This window comes from Akebia trifoliata, chromosome 16 (genome assembly GCF_017979445.1).
Source record: "Akebia trifoliata isolate Shusen 1 chromosome 16, ASM1797944v1, whole genome shotgun sequence".
In the NCBI taxonomy this organism is placed as follows: domain Eukaryota; kingdom Viridiplantae; phylum Streptophyta; class Magnoliopsida; order Ranunculales; family Lardizabalaceae; genus Akebia; species Akebia trifoliata.
The window spans coordinates 29,747,827-29,768,759 of NC_141390.1; the positions used below are offsets into that span (position 1 = coordinate 29,747,827).

A 20,933-nucleotide genomic window follows, 5' to 3' on the forward strand; every position below is an offset into this window, starting at 1 on the left:
AAGTACCTGTTTTGTTTTTTTTCTTTGAAAAGAGGGGCGAACCACCCTTAACCTTGGGGATGCCTTGTGTGCTACTCGAACACCCCACCCCTCAGGCAGAATTTGTTGTAAATAAAATTGTCGCTTAGAATTTATTTTATTTTTATTGAGTCGTGATATAATCTGACATATGCCCCCCATCACAGAACGGTATTGCCTTAGGATACATAAGAAAAAGATTTATTATTATGTATCCTGAGACCAATGATCTTTAGGACAGTGTCAGAAGATCATTATTCTTTTTTTTCATTTGACACTGATCGGAAAAGGAAAATGCTGGAATGACACAGTATTTACTGCGATCCTCACAAGTCTGATGTGGGATGTGCACATAACCATAGATGTGTTTCCTTGCAATATGATTAAAAACCATCTACGGTTATATATGTATGTTCAGGTCAGAATTGTGAGAATCACAGTAAATCCTGTGTCACCCCAGCACGACTCATCGGAGAATTCTGTCCCACTTTGGTGAAAGTATTCATAAATGCTTCAACTATCTTCATTCAGTCATATTTTTTTCCTGTCCCTCTCTTTGGGAATCTATAACTTGAATATTTCTTCTAATTTGGGTCGGAATTGGTCTTCGTTGACTACTTATGACATGATATGATGCAAACTGTGGTCTTTGTTGACTACTTGTGACATGATATGATGCAAACTGAAATATATCTGACATGAAAAATGGGTATATAATTGACTTTATCATTGGAGACATTTTTATTCTGAAACATGGGTATGATAAGTAATTAATTTGAGATGCAAGATTCCACCAAAAAATAAGAAAATGCTAATGACGAGTTCATGAACTAATTATTACTTCCTATCAAAGATTTTCCCGTCCCTTTGTTCCAAAGATCCCAATAAACAAAATCAATTTCCCATATCCACATAATGCTTCTTGAGAGATGTAGCCTGCCTACTTTGAAAAAGAAGAGAACGGCAACAAAGAGTAGGACAACTCAATTAGTATTATATGGACAGTTAAAATGAGACTAAATAATTTGGACAATGTTGTCTAGGAAATTTTTTGAAGAACAAACAATATGGTCTTTCAATAAAAATTGTGTGGGACCATCCTTGTTATATGGAAAAAGATGGAAAGAAACATGCAGGGATGCCGGGGATTGTGTGTCATGTGATAATACAAAATAGCTTACCAGAAAATGCCCTACCATTGTTTCAAACATGCAAGGCTTCTAGGTTGGGGACACTTTGGAACTCTCTTGAGATCTTAGCTCAACTCGGAGTTGGCAAATAAGTATTTTCTTGGTGTAAAGTTTTTGAAGAGCTCAAAGGAGTTTTTGAGGACTTCATGGGGAGATAGGACTGGATTTGTAGATTGTCTTAGTTGTTTTTGGGTTTGGTCTGTTTTCTTGTCGGTCATCATCTCGACCACAATTAATACAAATTGCATTTACCTATCAAAGAACCAAAAATAAAAAATCTAAACCATAATAAATCAGTTCAATTCAAATATTAAGAACAATGGAACTGAGAAAAAAAATACTAAATAAATAAATAGTGAACCAAAATTCCTGAAACATCGATAACGTTATTAATACCGTCAAGGTTCCCTCCTCATTTTCGCTACAATCTCTTAACATAATAACATAAATCTAAATAGCGGCAGAAGTTCTAGATCAAATTAAAAGGAAACATTATTCAAAAGATAAATAAGACATGGTGTCATAGATAATTTCTAGATTACGATCTCCTAAAGAAGATTAATGGCCCTAACAATAAAGTAAAACAAAATCTAGTATGCAAAGTAGCTCTCACCAACTCCAGGCCAGATGCTCCTATAGATGGCAATGGCGATTGGAAGAATACCTACAAGTGCAATCTGAAGCTGCTCCGAGCTGCTCGTCCTTACAGTAATCTGTCCACTGAGCTTGTTGTTCAATCCAACACGAACAGACATCTTTGAACTCCGTCCAATAGAGAACTGAGACTGCAGATTGGCCCCCATTGCAAGGTCACCTCTCCACCTCACCAAAGACAGACCCAAAGTAGATTGGTCCTGACCTATCGGATAATCCTTCTCCTTGAGTCGTGCTTCCAAGTTGGCTCCGTAGGCAACATCACCCTGAGATCGGACAGTGCCCGTGCTCCCCACCAACATAAGGCGTTTTCCAATCGAAATTTGATCCTCAATTTTGAGTCCCGTGGCCACATTTTCACCCAAGAAAGTAATCGATATCCCGCCAGCTGTCTTGTTCTTTTTCAAGTTTTTGAACTTGGTTTCACCCCTAACAACATAGGCTAATTGCTTCCCGATAGTTTGGATGTCAAAACCCGCTAGAGTCGATCCATTCTCCCCATACTTGGCTGCAACAGAGGAATCCAAATGGATGTTGAACTCCTTCTTATCCTTCGTAATTTGAACAGCAACCCCTGCGGGAAACCGACCTGCAATGGCAAGATTCTCTTCGAGGCTGACACCATCATAACCACAGTCGTGGTCCCATCCATGGGTGTCCAAAACTGGCCTCGCCAAAAGCTGTGACGTTGGCTCCAAGAACCGGAACCTGTAAGTCGGATTATCACCATCGAAGGAAGGCGGCAAGACCATGTCGGGTAATGGAACCGGTACCGCAGCCGGACCTCCATTTTCTTGCTCGGCATCTTCTCCCTCCCCCATATAACCATAATCATCCGCACCGACCTTCCCTTTTTTCTTCATCTCTCTCATTCTTTTCAGCTCCTCTCTCCACTGTTTCTTCTGTAGAAGCTTCACCCTATAATCATACTCATCGAAATACGCCTTTCTCTGCTCCTTACTGAGCTTAGCAATCTGATATTTCCTCAGAGGCTTAAATGGTGGGAGCTGGTCATACTCATCCTCCTCTTCTTCTTTGTCGGAATCTGAAAGGTCATCCAAGTCGATATCAGAGTCCACATTCTCACCACCCTGGTCGCTAGGGAGTTTTGGGTGAGGTCGAGACTGCAAAAGCGAAGACAACAAGTATGGCAGAGGTGGGGAGCGGGTTCGAAAGCCAAAGAGTTTACGGTGGTCAAAAGGATCTTGAGGTTTTGAAAGTGAGCTTGCTTCAGATAAGATCTTCATAGAGTAACACAAGAGCAATAACTGGGGTCGCCAAGTTTGGCCATTGGGGAGAACTCTCTGTCCTTCTCTATTCCTTCTACACGACGGGTGGTTCTCAACAAGAGAGACGGGATTCATTAGACTTGGGTTCATCATACGGAGATCACCGACTGCTTGTCCAATAGATTGCTGAACAATGTGAGACCGTTGTGCAATAAACACTTCATAGCTTAAGGGGGACCCAGATGGTCCATCTGGTGGTGCAGAAGCAGCATGAGTCAGAGTTACAATAGCATTTCGCCAGATTGATGAACCTAGAGTAGAAGAGACTGATCTCAACATTGGCAAATCATTAAGATCTCTGGTCTGGGTGTCAAGCCGATCGACATAGAGGAGAATATCTGGAGGACATTTCTTCGTGAACTTCTTTACAGAGGATAAGATCTTCCGATTGAAAGCTTGTTCCATGACAGAAGATCTCAGACCCGGTGTGTCAAAGACCCGTATCTTAACTCCACTTACCATTCCAACAATCTCTTTGACTGCAGTCGTGGCAGGTTCAAATGCATCAATCACAGCCTTTTCTTCACCAAATATGGAATTGATGGTAGCGCTCTTGCCCACTCCAGTTTTCCCGAGGACCAGAATGTTCAACGAAAAATCCAAATCATCTTTCCCCTCTTCTTCAAGCTGCATTGCTGTCCTCTTGGCAGTTTCAAGGGTAAAAACTTCACTGGTGCGTCTGCCAGCCGCTAGGACCAGCCGGTATAGAACTTGCGCAGCTACGGAGTCTTCAGGAGAATGACCTAGCCTATGAAGAAGCCTTAAGAATTTCACTCTTATGAGTTGTATCTTCTCAAGTTTCTTCTTTTCTTCTTCATTCAAGTTGTTCTCTGATTCTCCTTCAACCGTGAGACCCGAAGGAGTAAAAAGATTTGCTCGGTTTGGCCGAGGAGCAGGTTTCAGTGATCGGATTGAGGATCCCAAACCAGCAGGACGCTCGACAGAGAAAAGTCTAGAACCATCCGGAGAGGTGATTGTGACACTGCCTCCATCTGATCCTCCACTTGTAGCCGCTTTTAAAAGAGCAGCCAATGCAGAGGAATCAAATAACTCTTTCCCATCTCCCTCCTCATCGGTATCCGCATCTTCATCTGAATCCATAACAATCTGCCCATCTATTCTATTGGAATAGTCCTGAGAACTCTCAGCACCAGAGTGAGAACTGATACCAGATCCGTGCTCCAACTCCCTAACAATCTGTTCAGTTGTTTCAGAGCCATCAAGGATCAGATCTTCAGTTTCTCCACCTGAAACCGAACCTTCATCTTCTTCTTCAAAATCTTGATGGGAGTTTACTTCATCTTCAGCTTCTTGAGTTATTTCCGGATCCAAAGCAGGGCTTGGTACCACAGACTTGGATGTATGGGTAGTGCTAGTAACCACATCTCCCATTTCATCACCCTCAGCAGATACACCAGCATCACTGTTCTCCAAATGTTTAGACTTCTCATCGATGAAAACATGTGATTTTTCCTCCGACACTAAATTCAGTTCTGCAGATTTTGTGTGAGGATCAGTGGTAGGAGTTTCATCCAACTTCACCCCTGAATCAGTTGGTGACTCACTTTCCAGTTCGTGTTTCTCACTGTTATTATCTGGATCCAGAGGAACACTTTCAACAACACCTCCATCATCTTTTTTTTCAATCTCATTTTCCTCCTTTTCTGCTAAATTAATTTTTGATTCCTCAAGCTCTGGTTTTAGAGTTTCAACAACAGAGTTGGCAACAACAGGTTCTTCTGCTTCAACCAACTTTGGACCAACATGTTCTTCAACCGTAACATTTGCTTGGTCTGACACAATATCCGAGCTCACACTTCTCTCAACTACGGGCTCCATAGTTTTGGTTTCAGAAACTCTGTTCTCCTCTACATCCCCAACAATACCAGTATCAAACTCTGACAAAATGGGCTGTTCGGTTTGAACAGGTGAATTCACGTCTTTATCTGCTTCAACAAGATTAGACTCGGTCAGTTCTTCAGTCACCGGGTTTGCTTGATTGTTTCCACTACCCAAGATTGCACCTTTTTCGACTGGAAGCTCCACCTCTTTGATATCTGGAACCCCATTTTCTTCTACCTCAATGGGCTGTTTAGTATCAACAACCAAATCTCCTTCAGTTGTAGAGTTCAAACTGACATTCTCGACACCCAAAATCTCACTTTTCTTCTCCTCCACAATCCCATCTTTCAATGCAGCTGCTTCATCCAATTTCGGATTTTCAGGCAAGATATTTTCTTCACTCTCCATTGAAGCCTTGATAACACCAACATCAGGTTCCTTGACTCCTTCCAATCCCACCGAAACTGAATCCAAACTAGGGTTTTCAACCAAACTGCCATCTTCAATCGTCTTAGATTCCGTGGCAGCAATACCAGTTGCCCCAGTGGACCCATCCCCAACTGTCCCCGACACAGCCAAAGACCCATTGTCTTCTCCTTCCGCAGAAGCTTCTACCACACTGTCAGGCTTTTCACACCCACCAATGCTCGAAACCCTAACGACACCAGAACCCCCATCATCCTTCACCCCACCAACCGAATCCTCATTAGCAACAACATCATTATCATTATCGTTCTCCGGTAACAACAATTTCGAAGAAGAATACACAACTGGGCCAATTTCTTCCCCTTTCTTTGCCAATTCTAGGGTTTCTTCATCTGGGTTTGCAACAAAAGGCCCATCCAACGCCGTTTCAAACTCATCCTCACTACTCACAAAACCCTCTTCAGATTCAAAACTACTAGCTACACTTCCATTAGTGCTATTAGCATCACCACCTACTTCAATATCATTGATTTTAATATCAGTTCCAATACAAGAATCATCAAAAGTAAAAGCTTTTTCGATAGGGAGCGAAGAATTACCTGATGAAGAGTTGTGAGTGTTAGAAACCTTCAATGAGGATTCCACTAAAACCTCCTTATCCTCCTCTGCTGCTTGTATTGGAGAAAGAGAGACTGATGAGTTTGAAGAGTCCATGGATTTGAGCTTTTGTTTCTGACAAACAACACAGATACCAAATCAAAGAAAACACACAATTGAGTTTCTGGAAATTGAAACAAATGGATTTACGAGGTTTTCTGAATTCTAGGGTTTTTTACTTCTATCTTGTGCTGTTTTGGATTAGAAGATTAGGTTTTCGATATGGGGGATGGCATGGAGAGCCACAAACACGAAAGTGTTTGAAGCGAGAGTGAGAGGAGATAAGGTAGAGACGATTTTTACAGAGCAGGTTTTGACGTTTGTGCGTTCGCGTTTGGTAGACTTTTAGAACATTGTCGTGTGACGTTGGGTAAATGACATAAATAACCCCACTTACGTACATATTTTTTTAGAGCTCCTATTGGTACCCCAACTCTCACTTATCACACCCCTAATGAAAATAAAGAAAATAAATAATTTAGAATAAGTAAAAGTTAGGATGCCAGTCAAAATTTCCTCAAGATACAAGTGAAAAGAATCTATGATTCCATGCATATCATGACATCATCTCATTGTCAAACGCAATGTCCTACACAATCACTCTAGCATTATTATTATTATTATTGTAAAAATCACGATAATCTAATGTTCTTTTTTCAGACGCTCTTATGTGCCCCCATCATAGAATCATGGATTCTTTACTTTGGAATACATAAGAAAAAGATTTATGATTTTATAACTACGAGATCAAGGAGCACATTGTGGGCGTCTGAAAAAAGAGCATCAAATTATCATTAGTTTAATTACAAACAACTACTAAAATTGTTTAAAAGAATGTCATAAAGTTTTGTAATGTTTGAAGAGTGTGTTTTAATCTTTAACTAGGGTGTGAAATTGGGTGTGATAAGTAAAAGTTGAGTCGCCAATAGCAGCGCTCTCTTTCTTCTTAAGATATTTTAGGATATTGGGATATCGCCAGTCTTATTTTGATATAATCAAAGAGACAGAATTTTTTTTTGTACAAGTCATGTTCGGATAATTCCAATTGTTAGGTCTAAAGTGGCCCACAACACTTAACACTTGCTCTTCAATGTCTAGTAGTTTAGGTAGAATACAGCAATCAGTGATTTCTTCAATCATATACTCCTATTATTAGTAGATTTGACAAAATTAGGGTTTTAGTACTTCTCACACATGGCTTTGAAACTCAGTTTCACGTCTCGTCTAAGCCCGATATCGAGTCGTCTCATCCAAACTGGATATCGAGTCATTTCAAACTAATTTTTCAAAGTTTGAGATGACTCGTTCAAAAAAATCAAAAAATTGAACATGAGATATTAAATTTCGATCAAAAAAATGACTTATGATTTAGTCTCATTCAGCTCTGCTACCAAGGTTAACTCGAACGATACGTCTTAGATGAGTTTTAAAACCATGTTCTCATATGACTCGCTAATCTCTTGAAGGGGTTCTAGATAAGGGTGTCAATGGGTACTCATTTCATCTGCACCCAATCCAATAGGATGGTTTTGGATCGCTTCTATTAGAACTTGTTAGGGTGGGATCTCTTGGAATCGAATGAGTGATCGGAACTAAGAGCCAAAGCCAATTAAAGAGTTCCTTTTTAAAGAAAAGTTCTTGTTGAGGAATCTGTGGGGTTTTATTTTTGACTCAAGGAGCTCTGTGTTCACACACAATCCTGATAATATAAACGCAAAATCCAATGGTAGGGATAAAATACATATCTCAAGAATATATTATGGATCTCTAAGATAAATTTCAACAGTGGGATTTCACATTCATGCGATGAGTCCACAGATACCATTAAAAACTGAGATTTGAGGATGGAAAAATAGAAGTAAAAGGTGGCTTTAATATTTAAAAACACATGTAGTTCAGGACCAAACTTGTTTTTCTCCCATTTGAGAAAGAAAAAAATTACAGCCGTACGTTAGTTAGCCCTTCCATCAACCCTGTCAAGTCACGTACGACCGAGTAGAAGTGAAAAAATTTCACAGAACCTACCTTTACATCTGTACAACAATGTTTTTAAAAACCCAAAATTTTGATTTTGTGTCGCTTACAAACAACACTAAAGCCCTAAATCAAGATTGAAATCACTATTATTTCCTACTTTGCTCATGATAGCAATATCTTCTACCTCTAATGGAAACAGGTTCAGATACGGTGTGCTCAAACTATTATTTTGTTTATTGGTAGTATCGAAGGAACCTGGCATTGTCACTGATTTGCAATAGTGAGAAGATTCAAACTCTGATGAGCGAATTTTAGATTTTGGAGGCAAAGGAGAATGTGGTGAATCAGACCTGTAGCCACTACTCGCACTTAAAGGGCTAAGAGGACTCCTCATACGTTGGCTTTTCACAGTATCGCTACCCTCAATGCTGCCCGCAGCTGACACGGACATGGCACACGTAGCGCTATTATTTTGAATGGGAACATGAGTAGTTGGTATACGGGGAAGTGAAACTTGCCTTCCTCTAAACACACCCCACAAATAACTCTTACCACGAAATCCTGCAACCATTTAGAACAATAAATTGAGGAACTGGATTGAAAGAGAATAAGCTGTTTGAATCTCAATGCAAATACTAAGCCAACTTGAGGGGTTGGATTTTATCCGAAATCCAAGCGAGATCTGAATTTTGCAGGTTTGGACCCCTGGAGTAGACCCGAATAAAAAATGGGTCGGACATGGATTGATGTCCCTTGATCCGAGTCGGATCAAGGTCGGATACAGATTAATCCTTATATCCGCCTAGATCCAAATGATATATTGCTTTGAAAATTATAGTTTTATGTTTTTCAAAATATATTTTTTCTACTACTTTAATATAACATGAATTCTTATAAAATAAAGAATTATAATAGTAAAATAGAAAAATATAGCAAGAAAATGTTGACTGGTCCAAAATCATCTGACCCAAATTAAGTCATTCCATCGGGTCGGATCTGGATTCAGATCCAAATAAAAATTTGGTTCTGGATATGGATATACTCAGGTCTGACCCAAACCCAACCCATTTTAAGCCCCAGGTAAATTTTTGCCCAATAGAGGTTTTTGGGCTTACTCCAATATTGCGGTGGCAATTGACAAGAAGGAAAGACAAGGAGCTCCACATTATCAATGACAGCCTTCAATGCAAGGTCAAAGTCAATGATTTGCTGAACAAGATCGTCAAAAGTTTGTTCATCTCTGTAATAAAATAAAATAATGTAAATGGAGCACATCCAAAGAACTGAGACAAAAAGATGAAATAGAAATGTTAAGCTAACAAGATGACACCTTTTGCATCCTGGAAAGAAAAAAAGAGCAATATTTTCATCGGTGGGCGCTGCTGCACTAAAACTCTTGGGCCATGTATCAAGCCTTGGATGTGTTTCCATACAAAGCAACGGTGGCAGAGAACTCGCCTGTTCAAAAGCTTTTAAGCATGCTTTGCTTGATAAATGGGCCACAACCGCACCGGACTTTTCATTGCTCATGTCAAACCATCCCCTTAAAAAAGAGATACAAAACTGATAAGAATTTAGAATACTGCACCAGAGGCAGAGAGACTCAAGACACCTCTAATGGAAAGAAAAAAAAAATCAAAAAAAGAAATAATACCTCCATGATGGATCAATGATCGGCTGTGCATAAACGTATTTCTGGTATTCCAATGATCGAGGGTTGGGCAAAATGCTTAATGGGTCAGCGTTGGCATTCAAATCTACTTGAAACTGTTTGAACTTAATAAGTTCAACCTCTTCATCACGGTTTCCCCCATCATCGATAATCAACCTCCTCTGTTTTTTAATCTCCTGGTCTCTATAACTATTCAAACTGCAAGATCGTGAAATCCTACCATCATCATCATTGTTTTCCCCATCATCAGTGATCAACCTCCTCTGTTTCTTAATCTCCTTGTCTCTATCATTATTCAAACTGCAAGACTGTTGACTCCTATTATCTTCAATTGGGGGAGAACAATCATTGCTTCGTTGTTTCGGTTCTAGTGGCATACCCTCCACATGAAGCCAATGTTGAAAAGTGGGAGCAACATCACTCGCCCGAGCCTCTACCTCTGCCTTTGTCTCAGCTACTAAACAGTTGGTGATGTCCTTCTCTGCCCCATCATTCAAATCTACTTCCAACTGTTTGATTTTGACATATTCAACCTCTTCATCAGAGCTGTCCTCCCCATCTTCAATGATCAACCTCCTCCGTCTTTTAATCTCCTTGTCTCTATCACTATTCACACTGCATGAATGTGGACTCATATTATCCTCACTTGGGTGAGAACAATCATTCAATAGTTGTTCGGGTTTTGACAGCACACCCTCCGCACATGGCTTTAAAGTTTGGAAAGCAGGAGTAACATCACTCGTCCGCACCTCTGCTTCTGTCTCGGCTACTAAACAATCGATGATGCTCTTCTCCCTCTTTTTAGGACTTTTGAAAATTTTAGCAGCTTGATCACTTTTTGGTTTTTTTGCTCGTTTACTTCTTCGGGGTGGGTGTGAGCTAAGCTTGTTGAGAGAAGATTGTTTGGGAACACTTGATACACATGGCTCACATGACCATGTGACATCATCATCGTCAGAGTCAGGAATTGCATCTAAACAATAGCTGGAAAAAAAATAGCAGAAATTGATACATTCAGAAATGACACAAAATGGTGGGTATCAATAAATGGTTCTGCCTCACAATTACACGTGTGACAATCATTGCATTCATTTGAGGCATCCACAGCCCCCAAGAAACTTGACCCTGACATTCAGCAGAGCCCTACAAGATCAGACCTTAATCGGGGCCCTGTTAATTATGAAGGTAACAACTGGCTTAGTTGGTAAAGTCTATGAATGATGATACCATATACTTGAATTACTTATCAAAAAAAAAAAAAACTAATCATAGGCCTGGGTTCAATTTCCCGCCATCACCAAGTTACTGATCTCATTAAAACAGGCTTAGCGATCAAGAAAAAAAGGTCCGACCAATTCCCAACCAACCTCAAGGCCTTTAGGCACCAACCAAACCATGCTCTCTAATAAATGTATAAAATAATGGTGTTTTCCCCCAATGTATGGTGATTATGTAATATCAATTAGGTAATTTGAGCCTAATTAGTTTTATTTTAATTTTTATAGGTGTTGAAGGCCCAAAATTTAAGAACGGGGTGGAGGGGAAATTGTGGGACAAATGCAAGGAATGACCAAAGAATAAGTTTCAAAATAAAGAGAGAATATCTCTCTCTCTCTCTCTCCTACGTACACCACAACTATCCCTTATTTTTCTTCTAGTTTAATTTTCTAAGTTTTTATTCAACAATTTTAATGGATTCCTCTATGGAGATTGTTGGCTAAAATCCTAACTAAGACTAAGAAGCTTAAAAATCTATAATTTTATTTTATTCAACAATGATGAATAATTTTCATAGTTTTAGATTAATCTAAAGGTAAGTTATTTCTTTTGGTCAAATTTCATATCTATAAATTCATTTTTTGAATTTTTGTTTATAATCATCACATTAAATGCTTGAAAATTCTCTTTGATTCTACATTGATGAAAATTAAATTGGTTTCTTGGAGAATCTCTATGATATGTGAATGTGTTACGCGTGCCAACCTTCTATTATTCAAAATATTTTAGTAAATAAATTTATGATTTTAATTTATATATTTTTTTGTTAGATAGAATTTTCTTCAATTCTAACCGAGATAAAATTGAACAAAATAAAGTTGTGGATTATTCAGTGGATCCCCGATGCCTTGGCACTTTAAATTTCTATTCAAATCCATTATTTTTGCTCCATAATAAAGTGTGGAAAAATCCTTTGTTTTTGAAGTTTAGATCAAATTTCTTTTGGCTCACATGTTTCCTATACACTTTGATACAATCCCTATGGATCGACCTCAAACTCCCGAGTTTTTATTCATTCGCTACACCCTGTACTTGAGGTTTTAAATCTATATTATTTTAGATGTAGCATCCTCTACCAACCGAGCCTAATCAATTGGGTTCTTAGACAATTTGCAAAGCCTAGGTCCATGACTCCAATCTTGAGAAGAATTTTAGGCCATACAATACAAACAGCTCAACTAGAAACAACACCTCGGAGAGCTTAGCTACATGACTCCAACACTTTGACAAGAACTTGGTATATATCTGCAACTGGAAAAGACTCTCTAAGCAAATTAACATCCACACCAAGCTTGTAAGAGGAGGAACACTTTCACCAAATCAATCAGTCGTAACCATGGCTTGTGGAAATAGTTTCCAACCATATCAATCTTTTCTCTCTTTCTATCTTCCATTTTTCCCCCTACCTTTCAATTGTTTTTTTATATTTTTATCAAGGCGTATGTGAATGTAGCATCCAAATCTTGAGATGATAGCCTCCAGATTTTCACACCCATAAATATTACAAAGTAAAACACTAAAGCTTGGTTTCGTTTGAATTCACATATTTCTCAACTCTAAAAACAATTTTATCATAAATATTCAAATAAGAACCTTTAAAACAATATTCTCTTCCACGAAGACCTTCCTATCATTTTTTGACTAACCAAATACAGCCTAATATCCTAAACTGTAAACACCCCATTTTTGCCTCGATTGAGTCCGAGTGATCAAGAAATTGAGTGGAAGAGAATTTAGTCCAAGGGTGCAACACACAAGACCCAAAGGCTAACCAAACAAAAATAGGACCCATGGGCCTTGCCAGAAAACACCTCACATGTGGACAGTTTTGATTTTCTTCTATCCCCATCTACATGTGCACTTAATATATGGAAAGACTACTTCACTTTCAAAGCCTCATCCTTTTGGGGGACTACTCAAATTGTCTCCCATTCAAGCTTCATTCTTTTGGGGACCACTCCACCTGGCTTCCATTCAAGCTTCATTCTTTTGGCTCACTCTACTTGACTCACTCTTAAACCTCAGTTTCCTAGGACCACACCCATCACTTTATCATTGGGTCTAAAGTAATTTGGCAAAAACCTCTCAACCTTGACTCCATTCCATACCTCCCCATACCCCACTAGTTCTTCTTGCTTTTGGGGATCACAAGCAACTTAACCACAAAGAACCTACTTTATGCTCTCACATTACTCTACACCTTAGCCTTATGGTAATCTAGTCCATTCCATTATCTTTGACCTTGGTCACAATTGGCCCCCATAAGAGAGCATGACATATATACCTCTACTTTGTTAAGACCACTTTATAGGCAAAGACCATTGAGCCCTTCTTCCATCTCAAGCCTATCTCAACCCAAGTTTAAAGTAAATCGACCAAAGCCAAGTGGTCTTGAACCTTCTACCCTCCAAAGATAACTTTCTAAAATCTCATGCACCTTTGCCCTTTTGCCCTTGGAGAATCTTGGTTGGTGAAACTCAAGTGCCATGAAAAAGACTATTAAGGACAAGGGCATATGAAGAAAGGAAGGTCACACATGGAGATTTTGTTGAAAATAAAATGCAATTGAGAGGATTGAGACCTTTTTGCTCCCAAGGGGTCTCTCAAAACTATAAATAGAGGCTTATTCAAGGCAAAGAGGAAGAGTTTTTGGAGAGTAAGAATATTCTGTCAAAATACCCTTTTGGATGCACCCATAGGCCCCAAAACTTTGTCCATTTGTTCCCTAATCCATCCTAAAAACCTTAGCAAGAAAGAGAGAGAAAGAACAAAGAAGGAAGACTACGGTAGGGTGTGAGACACTATTTTCTAATTTTTGTGTGTTTGAATCCCCCAACTCTACCTAATCCCTTTCTTTGTGCAGTACTTTTCAAAGTTCAATACAAGGTAGATCTCTACTTTTTCTTGCTAGTAGCATAGGGTAGAAAAGAGTAAGACTTCCTTGAAAAGACATATTCCCTTCTTTAAGTCCACAAATGAACGCTTAAAGAGTACTTTTAATTTTCAAAGCAAGTGTTTCATTTCATTTATATTTCTAGCAATCTACTTTCAAGCTTTTAGTTTAGTTTCTTAACTTCAATGGATAAGGAGGAAGAGAGTAATCCATCTTTATTGAGGTAATTTTCTCCTTCATAAGTCTAAACAATAAATTCCTTTAGAAACATTCATGCATACACCTTGAGCACCCACCACTTTGCTTATTGTTAAAAAAGGGTTCTAAGTCAAAGATGGAGGTCTTCCTAGACTTACACATAACTCTTTAAGTAAACAAAAACAATCTCACAAAGAAAAATTTTCATGCATAGAGATTCTAGTTCCATCAAGATTGTATTCAACCCATTGACATGGCCCAAGGACTAAACCAACACAAAACTACTCCCAAGTGAGTATATAAGTGCATGCTAGTGCTTTGGGACTCATTCAACGATGTAAGCTCCATTTTTTTCCTTTTTAACTTGCTCACCATCTCTTTTGTTTGATTTTACAAAACGGATTATAGTTTATTTAACTCTTAACTTCTTATATCTCTAACTTCAAAAACCGCCAAAAAAATTAATTTTAAACTTCAATCATGGCCATACTTTGGTAATCATTACTTGATGGGTGGGGCAAGGAGCCTAACACCTTCTTTGTCCCCCAACCGAGCCTCCTTACTCAATTCTTAGGTAGACCAACCCCTTTCCATTGAAGTGCGTCACTATAATAAATAAATAAAAACAGATTTTCTAAAATCACTTTTGGTGTCCATTCACATCTTAATCTTGAATAGTGGCAACTCTTAAATCCACGTAGATAAGGCCAAAACCCATTGAACCTCACATGTCTACACCAACTATATGATAAATACTTATGCACAAATAAATAAAAAGACATGCACCGTAACATACCGGTGCCTAGCATAACGGTGACATTGGTTGCAATACATTAGATGCTCTGAAAAGCCTACGACTCCACATATTTCACAAACAATCACCTGCGATGACAAAGTGAAAAAGTTAATGTTAAATGCACAAAGAATTCTCAATAACAATCAACATCCATTACCCATGTAAAAAAAACATGTCTAAAACTAACAAAAATTTATATAATTCATATTCAACGACGTTAAAATCATTCAAATGAAACTTGAGCATGAGGTTGCAGAAACATAATGTTTACACATTAGTTTTTGTTTGAAGGAGCACATTAAAGAAAATCAAGTTACATAAAATCGATGAATATTAAGTCCATTCCTGCATGCTAAGAAAACATTTCTTCAACAATTCATCCAAATGCATGCACACAAAGAAAATAATCAAATACTAATTGAACATATTTTATTTCTCACAAAGTCAAATGTGAAGTAGTTGATGGAGACATTAAAGATCGTGGGCCTATCATATTTGGGCCATGGTTTAGTTTTAGTGCATTATTTTACTCTAGTTATTGGGCTTAGTTATGAGCTTATCTTATATTTTTTGAGACCTATTTATTTTAGAAGTTTATTATTAGGTATTTTAAATTAGAATGACGGTTTTTTTGCATTAGAATTTTTTTTTTTTTTCGAAAAGTTTTTTTTTCAAGAAAGTTACTATTTTGGGAAAGATACTACGAACGGTAAAATCCCCATGCCATCAAATTGTGTGACATGCCATATAGGGATTTGGGCCAAACCAACCTAGATCGAGGTAACAGAGTCAACATCCTTGGGTGATACACTTTAAGGTTGGTCATCTATATATATATATATATATATGCCACACAAGGCCATCTCATAGGCATACCTTGGTTCAACCAAAGGCCAACTTGGGGCAATCCTATAGGAGGTTGTCTTGAGTTTTTGTACGTGTTAGGGAACGCCTCAAGACAGTTATATTGTAGAACTTGTACAGCCCCTCTGTTATCGTTCCAATATGATTGTGAGGGATATAGGGATACGTCAAGGATTAGGATTTTGGAAAATTAAATTAGGAAAGAGGAATCCCACGATGGATAAACCCCTAATTAGGAAAGTAACTTTAATTGGATATGGATAAATTAGGTAATCAGATCAGGATTCACCTTATTTCCTATAAGGGTATGTTTGATTGCACATGGAAAATAGGGTGGAAAATCAATTTCCATGGACAATTGTCCATGGAAATTGATTTTCCACCCCAATCAAAAAGTCTACCAAAACATAGATTTCACTTTCCCACCCATATGGGTGGGAAAGTGAAATCAACTCATATTTTCCATCCCCAAAATATCATCTTCTTCTTTCCCACTCAAATCTTATTCTTCCCTACTACCACTACCACCACCACTATAGCCACCATCACACTAACCTCGCCGTCGTCACCGTCGTCGGCCAACTTCTCTCTCTCTCTTTGTGTTCTTCTTCTTCACCTGGACCTTCGCTGCCACCACCACCACGTTCTTCCCTTTTCTTTCTCATCATCTTCTTCCTCACTTACCTCAGTCGCCACCATCACCACGTCCTCCCCCCTCCTCCCTTTTATCATTTCCCAAACCTCGTCTTCTCCGCCCTAAGCCTCTCCCTCTCCTCTCATCTTTTTTCTCCTCCTCCTCCATGCCTTCTTCTTCTTCTTCATCTTCCTCAGATATTTTTTCCCTGATTTTATCCAATTAAATCAAACAATGAAATTTGATTTTCCAACCCTACCTATTTTCCAACATTATTTTTCCATGGATTTCAAATTTCATGGAAAGTCACTTTTCATGCAATCAAACATACCCTAAATAGAGTTATTGAAGAAAAAAAAAGTACACAATCTCTAACCCTGAAACTCTTCATGTAGGAACATCTGGGAGCTTGTGAGAGAAACGGCACTCAAAGAGTAGCAGATCTCCAAGAATCCCAACCAATCTCTAGACCCTTGAGGTGAATCCAAGATTTTGAATCTACAATTTGGCATCGTTCATAGGAACGAATCAAGAAACAATGTTTAACAGTCGAGCTCTCAATCAGGAGTTGGGGGATACCCTCAAGGTAAACCCTTGACAAGTTTAGGGTTTTCAATCTGGTTTTGCTGAAAAACAAATCACTATCTAATTTTTTGGATTATTGATAAAGATCGATGAAATCGATTTCGTCGATGGAACAATCCAAATTTAGTTTGACAAGGTCGAGTCACGTGTTCTATTTATTTGGCTCTTCAAATACCAACATTTGTGCAAATGGAGAGGCAATCGCCTATCACATCACAAGATTTGCATGCTTATGCTTGGGATTGATCGGGTTGAAACCCTAACTAGCAGAGGCAATAGTAAACTCTAAGCACCACATAATGGCAATGCAACATCCATGGATGCGATGTATGAGGCGGCAATACCTCATCTAGGGCAGTGGTGTACAACCAAGTTTATTTAAACTTAGCACTAAGAGGGAATACAATTTTACACTAGGTGATCGAGATACAACCATGATGGTCTAATCCACAAAGTTAAAGGCAGCGTCTATCAAGATCTACTCTATGGTGGGTATCAGCGGGCAATGACCTCCTAAATGTGGTATCTCATTGCAACTAGCACAGGGATGACTAGGTTCATATAAGGCATTAATAGCATCTTCTAATAACCATGTTTTATAACCTTCGAGTGCTCGGATGCCCACTATAACCAACTCAAATATTTGAAACCACCCATAACCAACCCCTCTCCCGTCTGTCTTTACGCAATAAATCAAGAACAATACACAACCCACAAATAAAAAAAGGATAATGATGAAACAAACGAGAATAGGTCAAGCAATGGGGTTTTCATGAAAGAAAAAGAAATCTGAAGATTTTGGAAACATCCCTTGAAGCCCCTACTGGTGTTTATCCCTTATGCCTCAGAGGAAAAAATTGAGCCTCCACCAATATTATTATTTAAAAAAAAAAATCAAATTCACAGCTCTAATTAGTTTTGGTTCTTGAGAAGTTGAAGGGATCCATTTTGATCTCTCAATAGACCTTAAAAGAATCAGATAATCAAATTAAGGTATGTTCTATTCTTCTTCAACACATGCATGTGAGTAGATGACCCTTGTTGTAGGTATGGGCATCCGCTAGTAAAAAATACAAAGAAGAGAGAGAAGTTAGTATTTCACCGTTTAAAAAGAAGGTACAAGTTGAACGCTCTAAAAGAGTGAGATGAAGGCCAAAAAGAACATGGATTGAGATAGCGAAAGCAAATTTGAACACACTTTCAATAACTAAATATAATTAGAGTATCAAAATTTGTTTAGAATTCCAAAAACAACTTTAAAAAAAAGTTACACCATTAAAGATGGAATATATATATATATGGGTCCCGTTCAACAACAAACATTTTGGCAAAACATTTTTCAAAACATGGGTTAGAGATTTTTGAATGGGCTGATTTTTGGTGAGGATGATCTCTACGGTGAGGAGATCATCCTCACCAAAAATCAGCCCATTCCAAAACTTCTAGCCCCAGTTTACAAGTTGAAAAATCGTGGACCGTCCATTTTTTGTAAACCATTTTTGATGGGGTTAGAAGTTTTGGAATGGGCTGATTTTTGGTGATGATGATCTCCTCACCGTAGAGATCATCCTCACCAAAAACCAGCCCATTCCAAAACCTCTAACCCATGTTTTGAAAAATGTTTTGCCAAAATGTTTGTCAAAATGTTTGTTGCTGAACATTTCCCTATATATAAAGGCGTTCTAAGGCCCTATATAGAGCCAAACATTTTTTTCAATGCATGGGGCCTTAAAGAGAACCAAACATTTTTTTCAATGTATGGGCTAGAAGTTTCAGAATGGGCTAGTTTTTTTTTTTTTTTGAAGATGATCTCAATGCTGAGAGATCATCCTCACAAAAAAATCAGCCCATTCTAAAACTTCTAACCCCATCAAAAGTGGTTTGCAAAAATTGGACGATCCACGATTCTTCAACTTGTAAACTAGGGTTCGAAGATTCAGAATGAGCTGATTTTTGGTGAGATGAAATTTCTAACCCCATCAAAAGTGGTTTACAAAAATTGGACGGTCCACAATTCTTCAACTTGTAAACTAGGGTTAGAAGTTTCGGAATGAGGTGATTTTTGGTGAGATGATCTCTTCAACAAAGAGATCATCCTCACAAAAACTCAGTCCATTCCGAAACTTCTAACTCGTATGTACAAAAACATAACCCCACACACAAACATTCAACGATGGTGAAAAATCCTGAAAAGCAAATCTTAAAACCAATCAAAGAATAGAGAAACAGAACAAGACGGCAAAATGCAGTAAATCCAAAAAAATCCAAACATTTTTTTATCTCAAAATTCAAACACTATTCACACATCCATCTACGAACCCTTGAAAACAACACGAACAATGTAGAAAAAAAAAATCAGACAAATCGGAGAGTGGGGTTTACCATGATCGCCTTGGATTCACAAAGAACACCACGTGTGGAGAAAGAAGAACTAGAAGATTTAAAGAAAATGTCGAAGCACCAAAAGAGGAAAGTTCAAGATTGGTAAATCAAAAACAACGATTCCCGATTCAGAAACTCTTTGAAACGAAGAAACGCATGAAGAGGAAAGAATCGAGTTTCTAGAACCCAAAAGTGGAAATAACAGTAGAGAGAGAAAGAAACTGAGAAATAAGAAAGAATGCAGAGAGACGTGTGAAGGCGTCCATACTAACGGCGTTTAAGTTTCCGTCATAACTCGCAAAGGTTAGTGTTTATAAAGAGGTTTGAAGAGCACTAAAGAACGTAGTTCAGTCGGGAACGTGTCGGCGTCAAGATCGGGAGATATTCATATTCTTTAGGGATTCGGTTTCCTAAAACGAAAAGTGATAGATACTTGTTAAATTCGGGCGTCCATTCGTTGGACACCAAAGTGTCCAACGTTGTTGGGCATTAGAGAAAATCCTTAAGCATGTGTTTTTTAAATTTAAAATCCAAAAAACACTATTCGATTCACTTTTTTTGTCCTTCTTTCCCGCTCGGATATTATAATGGGCACTAATGCTTGTGTGACACAAACAGAGACACAGGGTGACACAAATGATGTGGTGGCACGCACAATTCTAAATGCTTTTGCTCGTATCTCACAGAAAAACATCTACAATTATGTGTACACCACTACGTCATTGTGTCACTCTAGCACAAGTCTATAATTGGAAAGTGGGCTTGGGAGATGCAAATAAATATATCATATGCAAATGTATACTTAGTTGGACTTTCAAAACGGTCAAAAGGGGTCAATTTAATGATACTTGGTGCTATTTTTTTTTTTTTCTGAGTAGTCCTTGACTTTTAAGTATGAGCTAAATAGTCCCTTTAGTAAATTCATCTTTCCTAATCAATATTTAAACCCCACTCTAGAGTCTAGACATTTCTCACTATTGAAATGTCGAATAAGCCATTTTCAAGGGATTTTTCAAATATTTTGAAAAAATATGTACAAAATTGGGATTTTTACACATATTTATTTTATTTTTTATTAAATCCTTATGTCAAGTTTTAAGTCGATCTTTTCATGTATTTTAATTCAAAAACTCGCCCCTTCGCACCTTAGTCTTACACCCAAGGTGACCCACACCATAGTGATTAGTATTGCAACTTGGATGGGTTGGGTGTGTTGGAGGGTAAACTCAAGCTCAGCCCAAGTAGTATAACCCTCAATCCAAGCTCAACTCAACTCAACCCGACCATCGGGACTAAGCTCACTTACCCAAGATCAACTGTAGCTTGATCTTCTAAATTGGGTTGAGCTCAAGTTAACCTGAGTTAGGTAAGTTGGGGCAATTTGGTCGGGTTGGGCAAGTTGATCTTGTTGAATAACCCTAATTTCATTTTGATTTGAAACTAAGTTTTAAAAAATAAATACAATATAAAAAATAAAATCACATACAACTTTCGAATCCATCATTGAGATAATATTTAGACAAATCATATTAAACCAAAGCCCACATTGATAGTTTTCAATTTTCCACAAACCATAAT

The 20,933-nt window shown here is 38.2% G+C and overlaps 2 protein-coding genes across 3 annotated transcripts; both read right to left on the reverse strand.

Annotated features, from left to right (window-relative positions):
• Positions 1-1,534: 1,534 nt before the first annotated feature.
• On the reverse strand, positions 1,535-6,398 carry LOC147383397 (P-loop containing nucleoside triphosphate hydrolases superfamily protein). Of its 2 annotated transcripts, none has more exons than XM_086428804.1 (2): positions 6,019-6,398; positions 1,535-5,931 (listed from the first exon to the last, which is right to left on the reverse strand). In XM_086428804.1, the coding sequence occupies exons 1-2, from the start codon at positions 6,131-6,133 to the stop codon at positions 1,799-1,801; spliced, it is 4,248 nt and encodes a 1,415-aa protein (XP_086284930.1). In that variant the 5' UTR covers positions 6,134-6,398; the 3' UTR covers positions 1,535-1,798. The 2 variants fall into 2 exon arrangements, with proteins under 2 accessions (XP_086284930.1, XP_086284929.1); XM_086428803.1 differs by having other exon boundaries at positions 1,535-5,934.
• A 1,113-nt stretch (positions 6,399-7,511) lies between these two features.
• On the reverse strand, positions 7,512-19,432 carry LOC147383398 (uncharacterized). Its single transcript, XM_086428806.1, has 6 exons — positions 19,356-19,432; positions 14,891-14,976; positions 9,708-10,709; positions 9,384-9,596; positions 9,169-9,293; positions 7,512-8,614 (listed from the first exon to the last, which is right to left on the reverse strand). The coding sequence occupies exons 1-6, from the start codon at positions 19,356-19,358 to the stop codon at positions 8,169-8,171; spliced, it is 1,875 nt and encodes a 624-aa protein (XP_086284932.1). The 5' UTR covers positions 19,359-19,432; the 3' UTR covers positions 7,512-8,168.
• Positions 19,433-20,933: the final 1,501 nt, after the last annotated feature.